The following is a 27,329-nucleotide window of genomic DNA, read 5'->3' on the forward strand; positions in this document are numbered from 1 at the left end:
GTGCTGTCTTATTTCTGACCCCGCTCAAGCCAAAGGTAGTCTTTGCCAGTGGTTTAACTAAGAAATGTGTCAAGACAGTAGCGGAGTGCTTCTGAAGAAGCTCATCATGTTTGAGGAGAATACGAAAGTTGATTCTTTTGGGAGCAAACTGAGAAGATGAAGATTAATAAGATAAATTGGTAGGCTGCATGGAATGAATTAATTGAAATTTCATCGTATTAGAAATGTTTTACTCTTTGCCAGATTTTGTGCTATATTTAGGAAGATTGTGCTCTTACTGCTGGAACCTGAAGAGAACTAATGCTATCAGTTACAGGGACAGTGTCTTATGCTGTTTGTTCATTTTAAAGGACAACTGAGAACTGTTTTAAAAATGTAAATGCTTTTAGCATCTGAAAGTCAGTAGCATCTGTTTATAAACTTACTAAGTTTAAAAAGTTTTAAAATGACAGGAGGAGATGCATACACGCAGTTAGCATTGACTCTTACCTTTCCAGATCACAATTAAGGAGGTCGAATTTGCCAGTTGCTACTGACAGCTGCCTCACAAAGTGTCTGTTCATATGTTAGCTTTAGGTAAGTTTTTCTTACTTTAATATGTTAATAGAAATTTATCCTCTGGTAAAAAGAGACCACATGAGTTCAGATCTGGGAAGGTAAACCGCCACAATGCAAAATGACCTTTCATCTTTTCCGGGTGTGTTTTTTATAATAGGCAGAGAATAAGGCTTTCATCCTGAATAACAAATCTATCCAAATAATGTTAATGAACATAAGACGCTTCAAGCTTTGACTTTGAAGGAAACCACCTAATTTGTGGACTAGCCCCTTCGGTTTTCCTCATAAAGCCATATCATGTGTGACTGTGCTGTGGGCTGAATGTTGTCGCGTTCACTACTGTTCCTCAAGAGCAACTTTGTATAGCTATTATAGCTATCAAGAGTAAATAGGCAGGAACCAATCTTTGAATATTTTGATAACTGAGGGAGAAAGAATAGGTTTGCTATTTGCAATGATGCCTAATCACCTTCTGGTAGACTGTCTCTCTTTTAGATTAACTAGATTCATTTGTTTTTTAATAACATTAACTTTTAGGTCATGAACTTTAAGGGAATTGCCAGTTAATTTGGAATGAGGATCAATGTTTAATTTCTTTTGGGCTCAGAAATAGGAAGGAGAAGGGGAAAAACTGTAGAGTTATGAATGTTAAAACAAGATGAAGACTGAGAACACTATTCTTTTATATGTCTTTCAGTTGAACTATGAATATATTTTTGTTTCTAATCTTCTCTTCTTGTTACCAGTTGCACCAGTTGTATATGTACTGTATGTAGAAATGTAATCACAAGCAATAATATATTTTAAAATTGGGTTCTGTCTTTAAGCTTTTAAGCTCCTAAATGGATTTTAAGAGAGGCTTAGGTTAAGCTGTTGGTTGTTTTCCAAGTTTATTAATATGAAACGGGACTGGAAGGGAATTTCTGGGTTGTCAGGTATCTTCCTTCACATGTAAAAATTCATCTCTGTCATGAGACTTTCAATGCCTTGTTTTCTATTTCTTTCCATTGTCTTCAGTTGAAGGGAAGAAATAGTATTAGTCTAGATACTTGCGTTCCCACCCTGAGCCTTTTGATTATTAACCTTTCAGGACATGCACAGTGATTTTCTGCTCCTGATCATTTCGAGAATCTTTGTATCTTCTTGGGCTGCTTTATTAGTTCTAGAACTTCAGTGAAAACATTAGTTTAACTATTGGAGAAAAGAGGATACAAATCAGAAGTTGCCGTTATTTTTTCAAGTTTTCAACTGTTTCTAATTTCATCCATTATGCACTATTGCACCTTTGCTTTATGAGATTTGAACTACCATTTTTCAATGTTTTTATTGTTAAAGGTAAGCATTTCAAATATGGGAACTTTAACTTGATAGAAGGGTCTATATTATTTCTTGTGTACTACAGATGACACTTTTGTTTGTATATGAGACAAAATTGAAGATTTAAACTTGTCTACTGGGAAGGGTGAGGGTATTGGGGTATTTGCTTTGTTGCAGAAGGGTGTCTTAAAGTCTTTTCACTCATGATAATTTAAGCAACAGCAAAGAAGTAAAATCACAAATGCATATTTAATTTATAAAGCCCTTATTGCTAAGTCCAGGTCACTTCAATTTTAATTTTGCACTCTTATGTATATTTAGACTGTTTGGAAGACTGTCATCTGTTAGTAGCTGTGAAATACTCTGTATCTGTATGTTAGAAAAATAACTTGTTTTCAAAGTTGTTTTTTTTTTTTTCTGATACGTATATGTATGTTATGGAAGTGCTTACAATACGAAGAGGGCTCTAATGCATTTTCTTTCCTGATATGATTAAAAAAAAAATCACCAAAATGTTCAAAGAATAAAAAGTTCCTAATGAAGTGGGCAAGTCTGAGCTCTCTTATTAAAACTGTTTCCTCTGATTTAGTCTCCCTGTATCTTGTTTATCTTACCCGACATACTTTCCTTTCTGTTTTTATAGTTGCTTAGAAGTGTGTCATATTTCCCTTAGTTGTGCTGTCTGTTGGGTAGAAGTTTTACACAATGGCTTATAGATTAAAATCACTCTGAAAGATTCCCTCCCCTCACCCCCCCCCCACCCCCCGGTGATGTATGTTTGGAGCGGAGTCATCTGTGCAAGCAGCACAAGCTTGGCCAGAGACCTAGTGCTGAAAGACACTGTGTTTCCTGTTGTGTGTGTGTGTATTGGGCCTGACGCATAAGAAAACTTTGTGCATAGTACAAGCCTCCTTTGTTAAGGGCTTTAGAAACCTAACTGTCCAATGGAAAATCCTTAGGCCGCTTCGTTTTAAAAAAGCAGCGTGAAGAACATGGATCTGATGCAGTGCAGGCATTGCTTCTCTAGCTTATGACCAAACAGTTTTTGCCTTAGGAAATGGAAGAAAAATCACGCGTGGGCTATCAGACCTGTAACGGATCTCTGTTCTGTAAGTCAGTGTGTTGAAGGGCTGCGGGGCATCCTGTGTCCCCTGGCTGCGTCCCGGATGCTGTGTGAGGCCCCCAGCTGCATTGGTGGGGTCCCCGCAAGGGAGGGAGCAGCGCAGCCTGGGAGCCTCTTGGGTGATTTGAGGGCCAGGACGGAGGAGCGAGGGGGCCGCTACAGGGTTGCCTCAGAGTTACGCTGCAGCCAGGATTCACAGCTGGGCGTCAAGTATGTGGGATGCATCGGCAAGTACACCCCTTTCCTCATACAGATGCCCTCAATAATACCGTTTGACTTGGAAAATCCCTGAACTGCAAATTCCTGGAGGCTAGCAGAGGTTGTACTGAGGAAGTAGCATTAAGGGTTTGCTGAAGTATGCACAGTATGGAGCTTGGGCAGTGGTGTGATCCAGGAGGCTGTTCTTACCTGTTCCTCTAGGATCAAAGGGCCCATTCATCCCCCAGCCTGCTCTCAGCAACACGGCCCGGCAGCCACTAGGGAACAGGGCCGAGGGGATGTACAGCCTCTCTCCTCTTTCTCCCTGCCTTTTGCCCTGGAAGCTGAAAGTGCAGTAGCAGTGCCCCTGCGTCCCAGCTGGGTCAGCGTTTGCTTAGCCAAAAAAACGGAAAAGGGCTGCAAAGCAGGAGATCCTTTGTTGTGTGGTGTGAGATAAGGCCCCAGGCATGATTAGAGGAGAAGTGGGAGTGTGGGAAGGGAAGCAAGGAGGACAGGAGGGAGCTGCAAGGAAGGATGTAGCGAGTGCAAAGGTGTTGGGCCCCTTGGGAATAGGATTGGGAATTCGGTCGGGCAGGTTCCCAAAGGTACCTGCTGTGGGACAGTCACTTCTGCGATATAGCACCCTAAAATATTTATATATATTTGTATGTATATATATATATGCACAAATACATTTCTCCAAATGTGTCAAAAAGGAACAGTTCTTCCCCTCCCAAGGCTGCTCACCCACCTCATTCTCTACTCCCTCACTACAAGTAATGCCGTGGCAAAGATTTGGCTAAGTACTGCTGCAAAACTTAGTGCTCACAGTCTGTTTGAAGCCTTTCAGGCATATTCTGTATGCGCGACCTTCGTTCATGCAGACGTGACAGATAAAACAGGTGGGGAACTTTTTAAAACCAACCCAGCATATTTACAATGAGAATAAGAAGCAGTGCACCAGCAGGTTTTTGTTGTGTGTCATGTGCTTTTTGGAGCTTGTGGTGACTCAGAGAAGGTACGTAACTTGCCTAGCTGACACAGGTATTTAGCAGAGAAGGGACTTGAACCTGTATTTCTGAAAGCAAGACTAGTAAGGCCAGACAGATAGACAAGTGGCTCACCTGAGTTGGCAAACAGCTGAGACTGCAGGGTTTCTGATCCAGTTGCAATGGGACTTCTTGTGTTAATCCCAGGGCTTAACACTGCATCCCCAATTAGCTAAGTATTGCGTAGCTTCTAACGTGTTTGCTGTCCTATCAACAATACGGGACCAACGTATTTAAAGTTAGGGAAACTTTTTTTTATCTTCCTGAATGTGGATCTTTTGAGTCTTTCCTGAAATGTTAGTTCAGGTGCTTGTCACCCAGATCTGAACTCTGATGTTAACCTAGCCGATACCTGGGCAGTGACTCTCCGAAATCCTGTCCAAATTACTTTATCCTCCTGCACTGTTGGTGTCACTAACCTCTTGTGGGCATATTCCACAGGGGGTAAAATAAGTTGGTCTGCTTTTGTGATTTTCTTGCCATCAATTGTACAGGAACTTCTCTGCCTGGGACAGAACAGAGGCGTATTGTTGGACGATGCTAAAGAATTACGAGTATTTGGCTTTTTTTTTTTTTTTGAGTTTTTTATTTTGTGAGTATCTGAGCTATTCTGTGTAAGCCCCAGCTGCAGAGTAAGTACGTAACTAAACCCAAGTGAAGGTAGGATCTGGACTCCCCTACTCATGTCCCAACTGTGTCAGCTGGCGTGGGCTTAACAAACCAGTAAACCTCAGGGAAAAGTTAATAAACGTGGCCAGAAGAGGGTTTTGAGACACTGAAAAAAGAGTCTGGGATGGCTCTCAGATGAAAAATATATGCCACAATGTACAACAGTCTCATAGCTGCCACTGATGAAGGTTTGTTTTCTCACTCCTAGGTGGTGCGTTTTAGAAATGAATGGCGTGAACAACACTGGGAGAACACATTTTATTGGGAACTCTTTTTAGAATGAAATTTAGTTGATAAAATAGATGTTATAACTTCAGGTAGACTTAGGATTGTTCTTCTAAGGATGATTACTTTGCCCTACATGTTCTGTTACATCTGATTATTTTTTTTACAAAGTCACAAAAGGCTCCAGAGGGATAGGCTTTACCAGGATAGAAAAAGCCACCTCAAGCCATTTCTCCCTGGAATGGGGAAAACTCAGCAGGCTGTCTGATCTGACAGCAAATCCACGGTATGGCAGCCGGTGTCCCCTGGTTCGGCCACCCATTAAGAATTTTGTCTTGCCCCTCCACTGGCTATCCTCTCTCTTCCCTTTCCAGCCCTGAAAATACACAAGCACTTTTTACCCGCTGCCCTCAGGCTTGGGCCCTCTGTTTTTACTTCAGCTCGGTATCAGGCTCTCCTTTTCACTTTATCTGAATTTTCACCGCAGGTTATTTGCAAACAACCGGGACTGTTTACGTGACCAGCACGAGCGCTCTTCCCCAGCACGGCTCTCGCAAAGAGCGTGAAAATGGGACCTGCCCTTTGGAGCTCAACAAGTGAGAGGCAGGACAAAAGTACCCAAACTAAAGAGTAGAAGAACACCGCAGAATTCACGTTTTATTTTTATTTTTTTTCCTTGCCATCCTACGTTCAGTTCTTTCCGCTCCTTCCCCACCCTCTCGTTTTCCCAGGGTCGGGTGAGTCACGCTTTCCAGTGCTGCCTACCCTTTCTCTCTGCCTGAATCAGCTTCTCGCAGGGAATTGTCCCTTGCCACTGGCAAAGCAGTTATTTCAAGCACAGCTATTTCCTTCCTTCTAATCTTTTCTTCCATTTCTGCTTCACCGTTATCATTTGTGTCCTTTGTGCTTGCATTATTATTATTTTTGCTTCTGCCATGCCTCATTCTTGCACTTGTTTTGGTAAAAATAGAACTAAAAAGTTACTTTAAAGAAAGAAAACAGCGGCTCAAAAATCTAATGAAAGAATTCAAGCGTTCCAGAATTACTTTACATTGTCATGAAACGCATCCAGTACATGACTCTGTCCCACTCCCAACAGTTTCATGTTGACCACTGGAGATGTAGTAAGGTTCTCCATGTCAACGGATTTACACCCTCCGTGTCCTGCTGTCCCCATTCCTCTCCTGCCCCACAAACATGATGTAGCTATTTGTGCTTTCTGACTGAAGTGATGCCTCTTCTTTCCTGCCCTGCCACCTGTCCGCTGTTTGACCTTGGTTTTGTTCCTTTGCCCTTCTGTGCCTGAGCATCTCTTCTCATCCTGTTTGGGCTTCTCCTGTCCCTTGAGCCTTTTGCAAGGGGAACCGCCTCTGCTTGTACAGGCGAGTGGCTCCTGGGAGGGTGCCGGCTGCAGCTGATAGCGAGTTTTCTCGTCGGCTTTAGGGGACCGAGCACTTCAGCTATCCTAATTCAGGAGGGAGCTACAAGAAGAGGGGGAGAAGGAGAGGCGATCCTGGTGGGAAAGAGCCGGGCGAGCGGAGCTCCGGCTGCTCCAGTCCCTGATGCCAGGCCCACCTGTGCCCCTCTTGGGCTTCAAGGAACCACCGGTGCCTCCTGAAGGTGCTGGGTGGCCGCTGCGGTCCCTGACCGCGGCAGGCTCTACTCGGAAGCTGCCGCGGCAGAGAGCCAGGCTGGGAGGTTGCCCGCAGCGCTGCCCTTTGGGCGCTTGGGCAGGTCTGAGGGCACTGCGGCCGTTTAGCCTAGCAAATCGTCAGATGCCAAACCCAGCTGGAACAAACTGCCCTTATTTTGAAGGAAAGCTTTCGGCCCGTGAAGATTATCAGTTGAATATGTTCCAGTGCTATATTGCAGCTGAGAGCAGGAAGAGGGAGCCCACACAGCATTTCCTGCCTGCAGGGCGACGGTTTCAAAATGATCACCTTTGGGAAAGAGAAGCGCTCTCCTACGTCTTGCAGCTCGCCAAGGCAGGGTGAGGGCGGACAGGGGCTGGGGGTTTGTCTGGCTTTACATCCACGTCCCAGTGCAGGAGGCACTGGGGACGCGACGGGTGGTGGGATACGCTGCTCCGTGCTTTTACCCCTTTGGCGGCAGCTGCCAGGAGCTGTGCGTGTTATAACTGCGCTTGGGGAGGGTTAATGGAAGGCACCGAAGCCAGGAGAGGTTTGAGGAGATTCGGGTGTCCTCTCCTTGCTTTCCGCCTTGGATCAGCCGGGGGAATCCTGGCATGCGCTGCTGCTGCAAGAAGAAAAGTGAGAGTGATTTATATGGATCCAACCTGCTTTCAGGAAAACCCTGGAAGCTTGTTCCACACTAAGATTATCGTTTCCGCTGAAGCAGATGACTATTTTACATCGGGTAACCCCGCCATGGCAAAGGGAAGTGTTTTTTACACCTTTGCCCGCCAGTTTTAATCAGGCTTCTGGTTGTGCAGCACTTTCACCCCGTAAGTCACACAAGCCTCTGTTAAGCTCATCTGAACCTTTCTGAAGGCAAAATTCCCCTGAAAGGCAGGCAGTCACCAAAGAGAGGTGTTTCGCCCTACTCTGCCTCACCAAGTTAGACGCTGGTTCGCATGGGTGGGACGCGGCATCTCCCGCACATCCTAGAAGATCGCTACACAGGCGCCCGCTCGTGCGGATTACACGCGCGTGCCAAGGCAGGAAAGGGCTCTACAACGCTTCCTGGTGACTTGTGGATATACCCGCTGTACTAAAAGTACAAGGTGGTCGAGGAAGAGAGCCGAGCTCAGCATCAGGACAGAAATCCTGCTGGGTTACGCACGCGTTTCTGCCCACCCCGGGGGCTGCAAAGCTCCTTCTCGCTGTTCTTCCCATGAAACTCGAACGGCAACAGCTCAGCATGTTTGAGCTCCTTTCTGGTAGCGTGACGCCAGCCCGGGGTTTCCTGCCAGCCTCGGTGGCAGGGGAATGTCCCCGAGAGGGCTCACCCCGCCTGGGAAATTCCTCAGCGCTGAAAAAGTCCAAGGAGCCCCTCCGACAGCGCCGTCCTCCACCCTGCCGCTTCCCCGCACACGTGGCAGCCTTCCACCCCCTCCCCAGCCCGCCCCGCGGGGCTGGGCGATAAGTCGTGTCTGAGCTGCCCCAATAAAGAGAGCCCTCCGGGTGCGCAGCCTGGAGGTGTAATAAACTCGGGGTTTTTTGTTTAGGGTTTTTTTTTTTTTTGCTTTCTTTTTTTTTTTTTTTCAACCAGAAAGCCAGAGTAAGCAGGATGTTTTGAGAGGGAGAAAAAAAAAGTTTCCCTGCTGCTGCTTCTCTGTTTCATACCGTTAAACCTCAGAGGAACTTTTCACTCATTCACACAGATGTGGCCGTAAGGGATGGTCGGGTGCCAGTGGGGTGCAAAGTAGCGGCTTGCTGTCCATAGAGCTAATTCTCACTTCACTCTTCCAATATGAAGGTACACTATTATTTTATTTACTCTATTCTTTAGAAATGGTGATTGATTGGAACAATATCAGTTTGGCTTTTTTTTTTTTTTTTTTTTTTTTACTTCTAATAGCCTTGGAAGTGGCTTGTGCTGTAATTGTCCAGTGAGATGTGTCCTTGGGGTTGGCTACAGAGTAGCAGTTGGCTTTTGGACAGGATAATGGGTAATGATCAGGTGCAAAAAAAAAACAAAAACAAACCCACACATTGAAGGGTGGGATTTTTGAAAGGCTCCAGGTGATTTAGGAGCAAAGTACCAGTGGAAATCACTGGAGTTTTTACCCTTAAATCACTTAGCTGTCTCAGGCAATTCTCTCTCAAACGATCTTTTTTTTTCAGGGGAGGATGTAGTAACGCTCAAGACTTGGGGTGGCTGGGAAGTTAAGCTCCTAGAGCACTGAGCCTAAGAAATATGGTTAGTTGGGAGTGGGGGCTTTGTATAATCTTGATTACAGTTTCTTTTTTGGCAGCTTGTCAGCAATTTTGGGGTAGCAGAGCATCAGTAACGTGCCAGCCTGCCAGCTTCCCTAGGTCAGGAATATAAGGTCAGGGTGCATTCAGAGCGCATCAAAACACATAAGGAAATAAGGATCTATGCCTATTTTCTTGCAATCTAGAAAAATTTTGGAGGAATGAAAAGAAGCAGGTTTAACAAACTTAAATTATACTATGAAGCTTAATAAACCAAAGCATAAACTTCTTTTCATCGTCCGGTGAGGGTTTCCCCGGCTTACCATGTGAGATCGGCTGTGCAGCATCCCAGTTCGTTACCAGTCTCCTGTATCTGACAGGGAGGGAAGGGAGCTCAGCACTCAACTTCTTGCAGAGGATGAAACGTGGTCTGAATTTTAGACTATCGCAATTTTGGGGCATGGTTGTACCACCTCAGAGCAGTTTGAGACTCACATACTGCTGGGCAGGGCAGCACCCTTAGAGGGCAGCACTGTATTTTCTGCTTGGACATCTTGCCTTGCTGGGAGGCATGGATCAAACTGAGGACATGTGATGCCCTGGGGTTTTCTGTCCCTGGGTCCAGCTGACCGGCTGCTGAGGGACAGACGGCCCTTTGGGCCACGGGGAATGAGGCCATATTTCTGCTCCTGCTGAAACTCCTCTATCAGCCTTGTTCTTGCGGCAAGTGACTTCCTCCTGGTTAGATAAACCTTTCACTGGCACGGAAAGCCATGTGTTTCCCTTTGCGTTTAGTGGAGTTGATGGGAGGTGAGGGGAACGCCAGCAGAGCAGCCCCGGCCCAGCACCCGCTTTTGCCTATGCCAGAGCCCTGCTGCGACTAGGGCCGGTGGGATAAATTGGCTTCCAGTAGCTTTCCTTGGCACGTTCTCCCCATCCCTGGGACGCCCGGAGCAGCGGGCAGCAAGCCGAACCCCAGCCCTCCTTCCTGCTCAAACCCGGGCTTTCGGGGGCAGCACAGCTCAGTTCTGACCACGCTGCTGCAAAATCTTGTGCGAGCTTTTTGTGTTCCTGCTCACAATCTCCTGGGACTGAACGGATGAGGCAGAGACTAGAGCTACCTGTAGCCCTGATCTCTTTTTAAGTGATTGCCAGGAAATTAAAAGAAAATTAAAAATCCAGGACCGAGCGTCTGTGAAAAGCAACAGTCTGTAAGACAGCATGTGTCTGGCTGTAGTCGGTGCGTTTTCCCAGCTGAGAACTGAAGGAGAAAGCCAATGTGTGGGAACTGAATTTTGCATGATGTTCCACTAAATCAAAGGGTTTATTTCCATACGTCTTGATATTTTATGTTAACTGATAGGCAATTTACATATTGCTGTAATTTGTCATGACTATCCATTGTCATGGATTCCTTTTTAAATGTGTCGCAACTGCCTGTTAAGGTTGTAGAAGTAAGAACAAACATCATATAATATCCTTTATGCAGACATAGGATATGTATTGTTGAGACATTTGTGGCAGCAAATTCTGACCCAGAGATGGAGTGACGCTGTGCCAGTTGAAGACGATTGCGCACATTTAACTGAAGGCAAAACCTGGCCTAGTATGTACCGTTCATGCCAAGCACCAGGAAACGTTTTATACCACTGCTTGGAAGCACGAAACATTTGCCTTACCATAGTAAAATTTTATTTGGTGGTCCTGGTTTAGGTGCTTTTTAAGTGAGAAAATTTCCCGTTTCTTGAATTCTGGTCTGACTAATGCAGGACAACTCTACAGCTGAGTTTCAGGACTTTCCTGAGGTCAGAGAGCTGTGTGATTTGAAAAGTGGGATTCTCCAATAAATGGAAGTCTGAACTAAAGGCATTTAAAAATCTGTAAAAGGAAAATTGTAGTGAAATAAAGTCAAGACATAGGATGTGAACAGCCAGGGCATTCACTTCAATAAGCCTTCCATCTAGTTTACATGGTAAAAGTGTCCTTCTCTTACTGTGGTTGTCTGATTTCTCTCTGGGGTTTCCTGCACACGGACACATACATGTGCTTGGGTAGAGTATATGCTCATAAGCTGTGTGGGCTTGTGCAAATCAATGCTGAGGCTTCTTGCAGGTGTTGAGCCTGCCACACAAGTACCGTACTGGTGATCTGCGCACGTGCTGCCGGTATGCTTAGGTTTTCTGGACAGATGTCAACCCAGTTCAACATACTGTGCAGTTCAAGTGACTGGTTTGCCATGTCCAAGAATTAGGGAAATCGTCAAAATCTGCCTGGACAACATTTTTGAGTGGAAGAAGAGGCATGTCTAAGAAGCCTGAACGTATGGCAACCTTAACCTTAGACAGCTTACCCATTATTGCATGTATGAGCTGAGAGACTGGAAAAGCAGGGTCCTGGGCAGATTACAGTTTGAAAAATTGTATTTTTCTTGCTTAAATTCTCAGTGACATATAGCAGTTTTAGCAGTTTAGCAGTTATAGCAGTTTTTCCCCCTTCCTGTACTAAACTGCTGAACAGAGATGCTGCATTGCAGAGGACAGCTCTGCATTCCCTACTAGATTTTGTTTCACAGCTGGTTGAAGTGGTTCTTGCTCGTGGAACATAAGATGACTAAAATCAAAGTCTGCTTGAGCCTAACTCACCTGCTGTGGTTGCAGCACAGGCTCCTGTACCTGACAGCACACAGGAAAATTACTGTGGGCTCAGAATGACAGGTTATGGCCCAGCTGGGTTGCCCGAGTTGGGGGGAAAAGGCCTTCAGCAAGAGTCCTGAGCAAAGCTCACGCTATACTTTTTGAGCTACAGTGAGACCCCCTTAACAGCACTGAGGAACTGCACAGATGTGACCAGTTAATGTTTACTAATAGAGCTTTGCTGCTGGGAATCGTAACTCCCTTTCTGAACCAGAATACTGTAAAAATAGTGAGCAAAACATTTCTAGGCAAGAATATGCAGTATTTACCTGCATATCTAGGTACACAGTTGACATCTGACATTGCCCTTTGGTATGGGGAAAGAGCGTTCTGCTCCGTATTTATATGCCGTGACATCAGTCGTGTGTGCATTTCCTTAGTGATGAGTGCCTCCTGCAAGGTGCTTACGAACTAACGAGATAGAGAAGCTTATGGGAAATCATGACTAACCATGGCACTGAGTATGCTCAGAGGAATGTCCACAAATACAAGGCATGCAGGGCAACTGTTTACTTATAAAGAAATCAGATCTACATAGGTGGCTTTGTAACACTTGCTGGGTTTGTTGTTTCTTTTCCCTCCATCCTGATTTTAGCTGCTTTACAGCTACAGTGTAAAAGAAGCTACTTAGGAGCAGCCAACTTTATTTCTTTTCTTTTTTTTCCCCTTTTTAAATACACCCTAGGAGGAAAAAAAGCAGAATTGATGGCACTTTTCAGATCGAAGGAGCAAGCCCCAAAAGATATACGGAAATAAATAGTCTGAGTTTTCCTTTAATATGAAGAATTACACCTGCTTGCTTTTGAGGTTTATGGTTAATCCTAGAACGACAGTCTTGGAGACCAACAGCCAGCAAAAATGTAGCAATACAAGAGGGAAGTAACGCAGACTTCGCTGCACTGCTTTTTAGAGCAAAAATCTGTCAGTGACCGCTTCCAGTATGCTGACATGTGGTCTCCTAAACTGGTAAAGCAAATGCAGCTATTGATCCTAAACAGCCTCTAAAAGTGAAGTAGTTACTGTGCTTTTATCTCCAGTTGTCCTGATGGTATTTTAAAAACAAATTCAAGGTTATATTGGATTGTGTGGAATGTGTGTGCTGTGTGGAAATGCTTCTAGCACACAGAGGTGTGGCAGCTGTATTCACGCATCTTGACTCAAAGTCTGTAGCAGGAGGCTAATTATACCTATTTGAGAATAAGGAACATCTGACATCCGCACAGCAAATATTCACCTACATTAAGCAACTGGTTTGTGAGCTATAACATTTTTATTTCCAGTTTAAGAAATACCAGAAAGGTTATACAGTAAGAAATGCATTGCAAAACCGAATCTTTGTTACTAGTAGTTAGCACTCCTGCCACTTTAGCTCAAGCGGGGCAGGCTGAGGCTCATTGCTCAGGAGAGGCCCAAGAGAGATGTTTATTCCACTCTGATGCCTTCTGACCTGCCGGTGCTCTGAGAGCCGGCACGCTCCTCGCTCTCAGAGGAGATCGCGTGCCTCGCAGAGACGTCCACACACTGCTTTACAGAAAAAGGAAAGTCCCACTTTGTAGATTTGATTTTTTTTTTTTAAGTCTACAGCCCTTACAGCTTTCAGCCTAGTATGTGACTCAGGCACCAAGCAGGGCAGGCACGCTGGTGCTCTAAAGGCTAGCCTGTTCCCTGCAGCAGACTGGACGTGTCCGTACAGCGTAACTCTTAGCCTTGGTCTCCTCTGAACCCCTTGTGGTCTCCCTTAGACACATTTTTTGTGGTTTTTTTTTTTTTTTTCAACTCCACATGCCTGAAATAATGTGTCACAGCCCTCACCGTGCTGCTTTTAAAACAAGAAGATGTTGCATATATTGGAGAGTGACTTGAAGCTGTAAGGGGATTTTTTGAGGGGGAAGACCAAGTAGAATATTACACAGAGGGAGACAGCTCTGGCAGAGTTTTGCCCATACTGCCTCTGGGGAGCAGTCCTGGAGCAAACCTTACCCAGGTTTCAGCCAAAGCAACTAGTTTGCTTGCTTCAAAAGCGATCCAGAATTAAGCTCATGAAAGTGCCCTGTTTCCAGTCGAGGACCACAACATGAGGGCAAGCTGTGAGGCCAAGTTATTTGACAAAATAGAAGGAGAGGCTAGCTACATGTAGGATTAGACTGGCAGTGATCGCTTCCATACTGAGCTAGAGAGGATCCTATGGGGGTACTGGGAGGATGCACTTCCAGCCATGCACAAATCTCTGCCTGTGCTCTGCGGTCAGAGCGAGCGAGGCAGCTCTCTACTCTTCAGAGTAGAGAGTGCTCAGGTTTTCTCTGCCTAGTACGCCCTCTATCACCTTATGTTATGGGCTTTGCAGGACTAATTACACCAGTTGTGCATCAATTCTGTGTTAAGGCGGTTTTCCTGGACAATTTCCTTTAAGCTTCCTTACTGCCATTTCACAGCATGGGCTAGATCTCCACTTCCCAGTGGTGGCACAGCTCGGATCATAAAAGCTCATGTCAGAAAGGAAAAAGCAGAGTTAGTTCAAAGGAAAATTTCTCCCTCCATCTGAATTTATGCTATCATTATTAAAATACTGTTCTCAATACGACGGCCCAGATATGAGAGAAGATGTTATTGTTATAATTAAAAAGGGGATTGAAGACAATGGAAAGGTATTCTAACAACAACAACAAATTGAACAGGCTTCTTGATTTTGCTTCTAAGTAGAGCAGCTGTTTCCTTGTAACAAGAATACAGTTATTTGAGGCCTCATGCATGAGAAAGCCCAGTGCAGCATGTCCAGTGCATCTTTCCTCCATGCCGGCTCTGAATAGGATAGCAAAATGGAGACACACAACTGTGACTCACTGAGCTGTTGAGTTGGTAGTGGAAGTCAAAGATGTCTTTCAACCTTTCTGATTTTTGCAATGGAGGCAGACACCCCTAACCTCTGTGTGCAAACTTTGAGATGGTTGCATTTGTTTTTTCTTAGCTGAATTTTCACATCCCTTCAAAGTAGCTCACGGGTGTGCACAGGCTGGACACTCAAAACCAGTGATCAAAGCTGTTTCAGTGATCAACTATACAGGTACAACCTAAAACAACACTGACAAGCTTTAATTCTACAAAACGTATCCAGGCTATATTTTCAAGTGAGGTAAGAAGGGTTTTGTTTTGGAAACAAATGCATTTTGTTTCTTATTTTTGCAGTGAGCTGAGACACCAGTACAAGCACATCTCACTATTTATAGATGTGTTTAAGAAACATATCTGGGAAAATGTTGCTAACACTGGCCGCTAGTTGGCATTATTGATGCATTGCTGTAAACTAAGGTGGTGCAATAAAAACTTGTGACGCCAGCGCTGGGAGAGACCTGAGGCATCCTCTTGTGCTCGCCTTCTCCAGCTCTGGATGCTGATGGATTATGCTGTATTAGAGTGCTGCCAAAGGAGGCTGGAGCTGCCTAGTCGCTGTGCCCCTGCAGCTCCTTCCCAGCGGCCCCCCCCCCCCACCTTTTTCGGTTTCTTGTTGCCGGTACAGTTGCCGTCAGGTTTCCCATGAGGAGAAGAGGTGACAGCCACTTTTTGTTGCTGCCCTGCCAAGGCGGAGCTTTCTTAGGCTGAAGTTGTCTGCCAGGGTTTTGGTCGCCACAGAGGCTACGTGGTGTTTGGACCCTCCAAAATGTTCAAGGTCTGCAGCATGAATAATTTCAATGTGTAAATGTAGCAATAATTTGCCAGTAACTGAAATAGAAGCTCTTTGAGAGCACAGGGCTTTCAGGAGCCAACTCATCTTGTGCAACAGATGGGTGTGTGTATTTTTGAAGGCGCCTTTCGTTACAGAGCTCACTGGAATTAGACTTGCCTTAATCTGCTTTGACTGGGAGTAGTTTTATGTCAAAAGATAAATAAGATGCCACTGTTGAAAGAATTATGAATTAAGGTCTCAGAGTGTTGCCTGAAGTAGATTATGCTTGGTAAAATGAGAGCAAGTCAGCAATTCAGCCTCCAATAGAGTAGAAATGTTGGAATAGAATAGAAAAAAAATCCCAAACCCTATCCTACCTTATAGAATAGTTTTCATTCATCTGTGGAGACTAATCTTTAATTAAGTAAATTCCAAGATCATTACTGAACGGCAATGATCAGGACGCTGTCCGCATCTCCATACATGTGTTTTACAAGTGAAATCCACTTTTGGCTTGAACTTCACTTTTAATTTTGAAATTGTAAAGAGAATTACAGACTGCTACAATGCCAAATCTAATTCACTGGATTATACACTTCTGAGATTCACATTACTGTTTCCTTGTTAAAAGACAAGATCCATCTGCTGCAATAGCGGGAGACCCTAGTGACTAGATTAAGCTGCCGTTATATTTAAAACTGCTTGCTTTCCTGGTTACATAGCAATGATGTAAAAGTTTGATCAGTCCGATCTGCTTTCCTGAAAGCTGTGTTACGGATCCCTCCGTCAGTTACCAAGCATGCAAAGCGCGTTCCGGAGCTAAAGGATCTCTGATCAGCAAATGCTTTTTTAACAAAGAAATCATTAAAATAGCTACCTAAGGCGAAGATGTCTTATTTGAGATCTAAGGTTTTGAGAACGAGGGAGAAGAATCTTCTTGCAGGTTTAAAACATATGGCCTGATTTCACAAATTCTTCCTTGCATAAAGAGGTGCACTGAAGCCACTGAGAACGCTCACACGGGAGGCAGCTCCTGATTAGGGAGCAAATGATTTTTTAACTTTATTACACTGCGGCCATTTCTGGCGCTACTTAGTGCCTGCTTTCCTTTTACAGACTACACTGCAAATTTTACTGTGCTTGCATAAATTCAACCTACAGCTTAAAACAACAGTCTTCGGAGTGGAAAACGGTGTGGATAACTCCAAATGAAACTCTTCCTTCACCTGTCAGGAGAAAAAAATATTTTCAAAATATAAAATAATTCCCTCCTGCGTCCTCACAATTGATTAATATAATTTTATGTTGCACCTGTCACTTGTTTTTTAATACCATTAAAACATGTATAATAACTTAAATTACAGACCTCCTATTTACATAGTTTAGAAATCCTGTGGTGTTTCACATCCTTACGTGGACAAACCCATACTTTTAATGCTTGTATTTTAGAAGATGGAGACCTCAGTGGAAAAGAAGAAAGCAGAAACATTTTTAAGAAGCATAAATCTGAGGAATCTCCCCTGTGAATATTGCTAATAAATCAGTAGTGTTGTTAATAGCAATCACAGGCATATAGTTTCACCCACTTTTAGTTTCGGCACGGTATTACTTACTCACTTCTCTCTGCTAGTCTGAGGAGGGATGCTGCCACCAGAGCAGGGTGCAATCTAAAAACAAAGCGGCTTTCGTATCTGCCCCCTGCCTACTACACACTCAGATGAGAGACGGAGAGAGGTGACTCATTCTTGCGGTGAGTAACCACTCACGTTTCCCCACTCTCTGGCTGCTGCCCACTTGCCACTTTGCGCACATGACCAGAAAGACCCCAGCCCGGCAAGCCAGCGCTGGCGTCGCTGAGGCCCAGAAGGAGCAGGCGCGAGGCCGGTGCGCGGCCTTGCCTGGGGAGAGGGGCGCGTGGGCTTGGCGACGCGGGCGTCCGCGTGCCTCCCGGGCCGCAGGGAGAGCCGAGCCCCTGCTCTCCATCCCTGCTGCCGCCATGGCCCAGGCTGGGGGCAGAGCCGCGTTTTCATTCACTTCAAACCCGGCGGCCCCGCCACAGAAGCGGAGGAGACCCCTCACCCTGCCAGCCTCGCAGCGCAGGGGGCAGGATATCACCCCGGCCCCTTCCCCGCGGGGCCGCTCGGGCTGCCGCAGCCGGCTTGACGCTTCCTCGAGGCCCAGGTCCACGGACCCTCGGCCTTGGCTCTGCCCCGCAGCAAGGGGGCCCGCGGGGACCTGGCTTGAGGCGCCATGGGCTCCCTCAGGCGGCCCAGGCCAGGCTGGCCGCCCCCAAAGACTGCGGGGCCGCACGGGCTCCAGGGGCTCCCCCCAAACCAGAGAAGAGGCGCAGGGTCTGTGTGTGCATATATGAGTGTGCATACGCGTACATAAGTGCATATACGAGTATATAAGCGTATATAAGTGTGCGCTAGTGCCCAACGGACGCCACCCGCCCCCAACCGCCGCCCTTACGGGAAGCGCGGCCCCACCCCCCGCCCCCCCGGCGAGGCCCCGCCCCCTGTCGGTGAGGCCCCGCCCCCGCCCCCCGTCGGCGGGGCGGAGCCGCTATAAAGGGCCGCGGCGGCGGCCGCCGCCCTCACTCGCCGTCCGCCACGCTCTGCCTCTGTCCGTGTTTGTGCCCCTGTCGCTGCCCGCGCCGCCGGCCCCCGCCGCCCCCCGCCGCCCCCCGCCGCCCCGCGGCGCCATGATCGTGGACAGCAGCCGGGACGCGGCGCCCGACGACGGCGGCGCCCTGAGCAGCCCCATCAACCTCGCCTACTTCTACGGGGCCTCGCCCCACTCCAGCGAGGGCAGCTGCTCGCCGGCTCACTCGGCCCCGGGCTCGCCGGGCTCCGACTCGGACCTCTCGGTGAGCAGCCGCGGCGGCGGCGGCCGGAGGGACCCCCGGGGCGGTGCCCGCTCCGCGCTGCAAGGTACGGCGTGTGCCCGGTCGCCCACTCCCCGCGCTGGGGATGGGGGGGAAGCCGGTCCGACCCGACCCGGGAGCCCCGCCGTTGTCCGCCGCCCTCCCGCTCGTGGCGGCGGCCGTTGGGCGGGGGGGCGGCCGTTGGCCTCGCTTCTGACCCCGCTCCCTTCCCCGCGAGGGTTTTTTGCTCTCTTGTCTGTCTTTCGGGCTGGTTTTAGTGGGTCGGTTTGCAGTGAGGTTTTTGCTTGACAACCTCCCCCCCAGCCCCCAAAGCCAACTAGCTTCTTTAAAAAAAAAAAAAAAAGGCTTTCTATGAGCGGGTTACGTTTATTTTCCCGTTGAGGGAATATTCCTAGGCCCCGTGATGAGGTGGTTGCTATGGTGAGGTGCAAGGGAACCAGGGAACCCCTAGAGAGATTATTCACGTCCTTTTATTTTTTTGCTGTCAGAAGCTTCTGTGTTTTGGGGCTTGAACTTTGATCTTTAACCTTGCATGTTTTGAAATTTTCTGAGGTTTATTAGTTTGTTTTTCTTTTCAGATCTGAATGTGCAAGTGTGTGTGTATATATATATATGGGCATATAGCACATACCTTGTGTGTGGTTGTGTGTATAATATCTATCAGTCAAACCTTGTACTTTCCTTCTTGAGTCACATTATTTCCTGACTCGAGTTGAGTGCATGAAGTCATAATTTCCGGTCTTTCACTTCTGTTTTTAAAGCCTTGAAATGGATCTGATTTTGGAGAAGTTATGAAACAGGGGAGATCACCTGGGGGAGTGTTATGCTTGTGAAAGGAGGGGATCTCATCCAGTATGGACATCAAAACCAAGAGTAATTAAAAATACTAGTTTCATATTAGGCAAAAGCAGTTAGTTCAGCAATTCAATATTCTTTAAGCATTAATGTAAATATAGTGCCTGTGTTTGATATTTCCAGCTCTTTACCAACAAGAGTCTAGGAGAGATTCCAGACGGACTAAACAGAAGGAAGTTCCACACTTCTGAAATGGATAAGAGTTCTTTGCAGCACTGTCTTGTTTTGAAGGGGTTCTCTCTTCTCAGTTGAAAGCAAAGTTCTAGATTATTGTCCGTAGGTGTTTCTGATATTTGTTTTCTTTTAATGAACATTGATTTGGTGGCTTAAATCTTGTTTTGGTTCCATGTCTCAGCAGTTGATCAACACATGGGGGGAGGAAAGCAACACAGAGGACCTTTCCAGGGGGTCCGTGTGAAGAACTCGGTGAAAGAACTGCTGTTGCACTTCAGAAGCAGCAAACAGATGTCCGCAGGCTCTGCTACTGATGAATGCAAGGTAATGAGCATTTTTCAGTGCTGACATCATTGGGCTTAATGATTCCTGAAGCTGGCGAAAAAGGCATATGATAAAACAGTGAACTTGTTCTTAGTGTTATCTGATGTGGATGCAGTCAATGTTTTTCCTTTTCAATGCATAATGGAGAAAGAGCCAGGAAGAAATTAGTAAGAGGGTTTGTTGTGCGAAAGGGAGACACTTAGTAGTGTTCTTGCTATGCTTTATTTTCCAAAGGGAGTTGAAATAGATGTGTTGGTATTGTGAAACAACGAAAACTCCCTGTTAACTCATGTGAGGTCATTCATTACAAGAGTAGGGAACTTTCTCAGAAGAGAACCGCTTACTAGCTTGTCATGCTATTGCACTCCTCCATGCTGAACAGGGCATATAGTGTGAAGGCAGAGCCCAGTCTGGAAAGATAAAAGCAGGAAATGTGAGGAAAAGCTGGGAAGATCCAAGGAGGGGTTTCTTTAGAATACTTTCTCGAGTGAGTGTTTCGACTTCTGAGATAAGTGTTGCTGTAGAGGATTTTCCATGCACGAAAAGTTCACAGTACTGAAGCAGGATGAAATTTGCTGGCTTCCTTACATCAAAGCCTTAGACCTCACTAAGGAGCAGTGTCTTTTCTCTAGATTTTGTTGAATTCTTTCGTGTTACAAGAAATAGCTCAAAGCCCTAAGAAAAATGATGGTTTTCATTCAAGTTCCATAAAACTCTTCCTCTTTTCCTTCCAACTTTAATGTAATTACTTTTAATTAAGGTTAAACAAATCATGCCTTAGAATTATTCTAAGGTATATTCTATGTTTATAGAAGCAAACCTCTGCTTTTTTGCTTTCTTATTCCTGAAGTAACATTATAATAATGGAATAATTTGAATTTTTCTCAACAGACACAAGGAGGATTGAACTACGAACAGTACACAGGTACAAAACCTTTTTTAAATGCTCCATAATATTTTAAAAGTAGACTGTAAGAGTAACCTCAAAGTGGATACTACATTAATTTTCTTTTCAGCAGAGCTCAAGAGCATACTTGGCCACAGCGGCAAAAGAAAGGCTCCCGAGCACCTTTCTGATGGACCTTCTTACAAACGCCAAGCTACTATTCACCCACACCTCCTGGTAAACTTAATTTTACTGCAGCTTTATTTGCTTTGTGTAACCAGAAATTGCCAGCTAAATAGTAGCCAACTTTCTGTTTTTTTATTTTTCTGGTAGACACCACCCCAGACACCAACTTCTGTGGACAGCATGGAGGAGACTCATAAAAATGAACCAAAGCATGACAGCAATTCTGATCTGCTTCAGAACATCATAAACATTAAGAACGAATCGAGCCCTGTTTCTTTAAATACAGTACAGGTTAGCTGGTTGCACCCTGTCTCTAACCATAACTCACCCAGGGAGCAATATCAAGACAGCCCAGGAACACAGACTTTCTCCCCATCCCAGAAGTACCAAGCTTTCCAAGAACACACCTCCCAGCATGTGCTTGATGCACCTCAGCATTACCAGTTTTCTGCGTCGCAGAACCAGGATTTGTCACAGAATTACACTTCGGATCCATCCCTGGAGTACAGGCCCTTTTCTGCCAATGACCAGTCTCCTACCTACCAGCAGAATACCTTTGAGAGCCATGAACTGCAGTATTGTCCATCACAAAGTTTCTCCTCTCTCCTGAATGATTCTGAAGGCTCAGAGAATGTATCTGCTCCCCTGCAGCCTCTGACCGGTGCTCACCCACAGGCTGATGTCAGCACCCATACTCCAAACTTCAGCTTGGTTCCCAGTAACATCTGTGGTAGTCTTGAACGCAGTGTCTCTTTGGCTACTTTGAATGTCTCTTTACCGCACCAAAACGTTGTTAGAAACACAGCACAGCTGGGCAAATCATTTTTTCAATGGCAAGTGGAGCAGGAGGAAAACAAACTGGCTAATATCTCTCAAGATCAGTTCCTTGCAAAAGACTCTGATGGAGACACGTGAGTACTGTTTTATCTCAGGGCTTCTGAGCAGCCTTCCGAAGTAGAAGGTTGGAGTATTCCTGTTCAGCTTCTGGTGGATCATTGAGTTGTATTGGAAGCCGTTCATTAACGTTATTTGTTGAGCGCAATAGTTCCTGTAATCGAATGAAACGCATGGTCCTGCTGACAAGCTGTGATGCACAGAGTTGCAGCACATTTAGTAGATAAGATGTTTGTACCATCTAATTTCAGGCACTTACTGTTAGATTTTTATCTAGTAAAGGGAGACAAAGATTCTAATTTAGATGCTTTGAATTGCCCTGGGAAGAAGGTGCCTGTTTTCCCATCTTAGTCACCTGAATGAGGTATCTGAGGCTGGCAGTGTTAACACACCTCCTTTAATGCACACTTGGATCTGTAATGACTTGAACCCCTGCTTATATGGATGTGTAACTGCTTCCCTTTTTCCCTGCAGCTTCCTTCACATTGCTGTTGCCCAGGGCCGACGAGCTCTCTCCTATGTTCTTGCGAGGAAGATGGCTGTTCTGCACATGCTGGATATTAAAGAGCACAATGGCCAGGTGAGGTTCTCAGTTTTTTGCACCTGTTCTGTGCACCTGAGTTTGGTGTGTCTGGACCTTGAGGAAAGTGTGGCCAAATGCGTATTTAATGTTGAGCCTGAGATTTAGCCTACAGACTAGTATTATCCTTGAGCTATTGATACTTTTTTGGGGGATCACCTTGAGCTGGTCAAACTATACTCAACTTCATTTGTCCTGGTTTCCTGGTATTTGTAATCACTGCTTAAATAATATCAGGCAGCTAGGATTTTTATTTGTTTTGGTTACAGTTTCCTGTTAGAGATCAGGTGACTAATAGCTTGTGTTCTTCTCAATGTTTGCAGAGTGCCTTCCAGGTGGCTGTGGCTGCCAATCAGCATCTCATTGTGCAGGACTTGGTTAGCTTGGGGGCTCAAGTCAACACCACAGACTGCTGGGGTAGAACACCATTGCATGTTTGTGCTGAGAAGGGACATGCCCAGGTCCTTCAGGTAAGGATCAGACAGATGGTGTAGCTGTTCCCTACCCATGATGCTTAACCCTGTAGTAGTTGTCTTGGAAAACTCTGAAAACGCCACACCTCCCCATATCTTTCACTGTGTGGCATTATAAATATGTTCCAGGGCTCCAGAGTAATGGCTTAAAGTGATGTTGAATTTAAGATTCTTGCCACCATTTTAGATTAATTTGGTGGAATCTCGCAGTATACTAAAACAATAAATAAGTCTCTTAATACTATTACTTATTGCAACTTCATTGCAGTGAGACGCTATACAGGCTTGTAGAAACAATGTGGTTTCCGTAGATCTAAATACCTCTCTTCCCTACTTTTGCAGGCAATCCAAAAGGGAGCCATGGGAAGCAATCAATATGTGGACCTTGAGGCAACAAATTATGATGGTGAGTAGCTATAAGTTTATAATTTACAGAGTTACTGGATGTTATAGTATTTTATAGCTGCTCATGAATGTTATCCTAGGTGAGAAGCAATAAAATGGAGTATCTTTGCCAAGTTGCTGTTTGCAATTACAATTGAAATTATATTACAAATGGCATATCAGATAAACATGGCCAGGGCCTTTTTCCTCTTCCCCTCTTCTGTTAGTGAGTAATTGCGATGTTTCTCATGGAGAGGATAGGTCATAATGGGCCACTGTTTAAAATGTCTGAGTACCAAAGATATAGCAGTGGATTCAGAATCTCTGGCAACAGAGTTGTTTGAATTGAAGTTCTTCATGTGATGACTCTTTCTAAAGTACATCTTAGAATTAAACTTCACTTACGTACGTACAAACTTAACATACTTTATTTCATTATGTGCTGGCTGAGAGCTCACAGTAGGTTCTTCTAAACTTCAGTGACTGACAGCCCAAATCCTGAGCCATTCAGGAGCAGTCATCACTTAATGTGGAACTGTCTCTGGTCTCGGCAGGGGGAGAAGCTCTTTTAGCAGTCCTTTTAAAACAAGCAGCCGGTCAATTAGTTCTGCATCCTTCGTTAATGGTGAATTTTAATGTTTAGGTTTGACAGCGTTACACTGTGCTGTTCTGGCGCATAATGCTGTGCTGCATGAGCTGCAAAACAGTCAACCACCTCACTCTCCAGAGGTTCAGGAGCTTCTGCTGAGAAACAAAAGCCTAGTAGAAACCATCAAGACTCTAATACAAATGGGAGCCTCTGTTGAAGCAAAAGTAAGTAAGAACGCAGCTCTCTACAGAGAGCTAGCTCCTGAGAGAATATGGAAGCTGACCATGTCCCTTTCTCCTGCCTTATGTCTGAGCCTATTTATTACAAAGGAAGCAGACGATTTTGAAAGCTTTTTAAGTGCCTTATAGCATAGTTTACCTGAGTAGAATGAGAATGCTGCATTTATTCAGGACGATGAAGTATTACCAATGCCCATGAGCTATGGGGAAAGAAGGTGACAGTTTAATTTCTGGATTAAGAGTAGTGGTATGCTGGTTGCAGTTGATTCTGTCTTCAGAAAATCTTTGGAGGCACTTTGTGGTATCAGCTGTAATAGAGTGCTGATACCTTGTTCCTGAACTGTGAATTTTAAATACTGCTTCCTTGTCCAATTAGGTCCGTGCTGGGCCAAACCATTACTTGGTATATCATTTGATGTTTTGGCTATATCCATTCACTGCTAAGTGAGACTTTATCCATTGTTAATTAGCTATGGTTATTAAACTATAAAGTCAGATAGGTTTTTAGTGAACTACAGTGCAAATATGTTCAATGAAAGTTTTGCCCACAAGAGCTCTTTATGGTTACTCTGCCTTCTATTTTATTTGCCTGTGGGTTCCCCCTGGATAGGTGAAGCACCTGCAGAAAACACTAACAGTTTCTTTTTTTTGATAGGATCGTAAAAGTGGTCGTACAGCTTTACATCTGGCAGCAGAAGAAGCAAACCTGGAGCTCATTCGTCTCTTTCTGGAGCTGCCCAACTGTCTCTCTTTTGTTAATGCAAAGGTATAGTGATTCTCTGGGCTGCAGAAATAATCCAGGATGTGTATATGTATGGCACTGAGTATGCTGAGACTCATGCCCTTACCTCTCCTTCATAGTATTTGTCTTCTCTAGGCTTACAATGGCAACACAGCACTACATGTGGCTGCCAGTCTGCAGTATCGGGTGAGTCAGTTGGATGCTGTTCGTCTGCTAATGCGAAAGGGAGCTGATCCGAGTGCCAGAAACTTGGAGAATGAGCAGCCAGTTCATCTGGTTCCTGATGGCCTTGTAGGAGAACAGGTAAAAAACAAAAGCAAACAACAAAGAAAACAACAGTAACCCCCCCCCCCCCCCAAGCCCCAAAACAACGAATCCTCTGTTCCTATTCCCTAAACAATGCACAAGCCTTATTCCCCTCAAAACCCCCTTCTAGGTTTTGAGCTCTAGTTTTTAGAGAGAAGGCTTGGAAAATGCTATTTTCTTCAGGATTCTTTGCATCTTATCTGATCCTGGCGTTAAAAACAAACTTGAAATTACAGAATTCACTTACAGCTCTTTTTCATCTCCGAAGCTTTTTACTGTTATACTATGTAACCTCGCAGCACATAGGAGCTGATCTTCCTTCTCTAGTTAGTCTCAGTATGGCCTATGATCATGTTGCTGTTCTTGTGGTGATTAACAGCAGTTCTTAGGCTTGAATCACAGATGAAAATCCCTGTTTCTTAAAGCTGTATAAATATATAGCAAAAAGATGACTCTGGATCTAATAAGCTAAGTAACTAAGTAATTCTGGTTCCTTGAATTGAGTCTAATCATGAAAAATTAGGTCAGTTCTGGTACAACCGAACTCTGAATCTGGCCTTAAATGAGGAATGCAGAATTGAGCCTCTAGGTCTCTCATGTCTTTTCAGATACAACATACTTGAGGTTGATGACTACTAATCTTTTGTCTTTCTCTTTTTCTAGATAAGACGTATCCTAAAAGGGAAGGCGATTCAGCAGAGAGTGTCGCCGTTTTAAACTCCATGTTTCTTGGAGTTCAGCAACTTACACTCACTGTCAGTTAGGCAGTCCTGATATACCTGTAAATAGACCATTTGCCTAGTATGGGCAAATGTTAGTTGTTTCTATGAAACAAAAGTATTTTGTTCACTATCATATAGTGGGTTATATAAGAAAAATCTAATTCCTTTGAGCAGATGGGAATGTTTCATTCCCAAGTATATGGAACCTTTGCCTGGATACCTGGATTTCATAGCTACAGCAGGACTGATTTAATTAAACAGCAAAATGAATGACTTCTGGGCAAGGACAATGCTACAGGAAACCTTTTTAGAGAGCTATTAGATGATGACGTTGCAGAGTTTTGTTCTTAATCACCCTGAAGTGTTAAGTGCAAGAGAAATCAAATGTTTTTGAAGTTGAAAATTTATTTATATGCTTGTAGTTTTCTTCCAGTATCTTGTGCAGGATTGTATAGTCAATGGCATTGTTGTACAGCTATATAGAATTTACTGATAGCTTGGAGAATGAACTGGAAAAGAAACAAGTGCCTTGATCTTGAACTTACGAATTGCGTATGGAGTTTTAGTACCATACTGGTGCAAATCATGTGAGTTGTACTGATTTTTGAAAGACTGAAAACCAAAGGTACAGTGAAGATAGATTTTTTTCCCTGACACTGATTTGTGCATGCTTTTGGAGTTAATAACAAAAAGCCTTGCTGCTTTAGTTGGATAATATCAGTTTTTATTGTACCCAGTACAGGTTTTTTTTGACAGGGCGGTAGATTAAGGGAGAAATATGACTTCTATAGTGTATAGAACTGTCATGCTTTGAGGAATGTGGTCCTGATTCAGTGAAAGTATTTAGCATGTACTTAACTTTAGATGCATGCTGAAATTTCTTGTTCATTATAATCTTAAATATGTGTAAGCCCCACTAGTGTCAGTAGGACTTAAGCACATGCATAAGTAGTTTGCTGAATTGGACTCTAGTTAATTCTAGAGACTTAGTGTTTCTTCACTTCCTAAGCAGAGTTAGTCCATTTATGGTTTTACCTTATAGGTACAGCAGATAGCCAAGTAATATCTGAAGTTAACATTTTCTGTTTTTAATAACTATGACTATTAATGCAAAATGTTTACTAGTGATGTTGTATACTTGTCTTCTGTCAGAAAACTTCCTGTCACTTTTGGAATAATCCATGCTAAGCTGTAATCCAGTAATGTTCTCTCTATGGTGTCTTTGCTCTTAAACTGTTTTTTGCATCCTGTGCAGTTCTCTTCTGTGATCATTTAATTAGTCTGTGCTGTTTTGACAAAGTATGTCTTGTAGACAAGCTAAGTGGGGGAAAAATGATATGCTGAGGCCTACTTACGATGTATTTCTTGGAAGGTCTCATGTAACTTGTGTTTGAATAAACATGTTAATTAAAGTTTTTTGTGGTTACTGTCTGTTATATGTATTGGTGAAAACAGGTTTGAGATGCATTGGTTCAGCCTTGTGCTTTATCCTGTAATATCCGATTATTAACAACACTGAGGAATTGTGTGAAAAGCAGTGATGTGAGTCTGGCGAAGGTCCATTTGCAAAGGATGAAATGAAGTGGTCTTTCCATACCAGTGTTGGTGCTTCCTCCTGTCTGATGCCTTTTTTTGTAGCTGGTGCTTGGGCCTTTTGGGCCATGTGCTCTGTGGTTTGCCTATGTATTTGATAGCTGTGCCCCAAATGGGAAGAGTT

At 44.6% G+C, this 27,329-nt stretch overlaps 1 protein-coding gene across 10 annotated transcripts; it reads left to right on the plus strand.

Annotated features, from left to right (window-relative positions):
• The first annotated feature begins 8,558 nt into the window (after positions 1-8,558).
• NFKBIZ (NFKB inhibitor zeta) lies at positions 8,559-27,024 on the plus strand. 10 transcript variants are annotated; one of them, XM_068907407.1, is made up of 12 exons: positions 8,559-8,577; positions 19,472-19,611; positions 20,503-20,536; positions 20,628-20,734; positions 20,831-21,594; positions 22,052-22,157; positions 22,481-22,627; positions 22,973-23,036; positions 23,658-23,827; positions 24,498-24,608; positions 24,720-24,887; positions 25,554-27,024. In XM_068907407.1, exons 2-12 carry the CDS (start codon positions 19,483-19,485, stop codon positions 25,605-25,607), a joined length of 1,854 nt encoding a protein of 617 aa, XP_068763508.1. In that variant the 5' UTR covers positions 8,559-8,577; positions 19,472-19,482; the 3' UTR covers positions 25,608-27,024. The 10 variants fall into 10 exon arrangements, with proteins under 10 accessions (XP_068763508.1, XP_068763486.1, XP_068763441.1 ...); XM_068907385.1 differs by having other exon boundaries at positions 8,561-8,577; positions 19,469-19,611; XM_068907340.1 differs by lacking the exon at positions 8,559-8,577 and adding an exon at positions 17,973-18,304 and having other exon boundaries at positions 19,469-19,611; positions 20,631-20,734.
• Positions 27,025-27,329: the final 305 nt, after the last annotated feature.

Source organism: Struthio camelus, chromosome 1 (assembly GCF_040807025.1).
Source record: "Struthio camelus isolate bStrCam1 chromosome 1, bStrCam1.hap1, whole genome shotgun sequence".
Classification (NCBI taxonomy): Eukaryota; Metazoa; Chordata; class Aves; order Struthioniformes; family Struthionidae; genus Struthio; species Struthio camelus.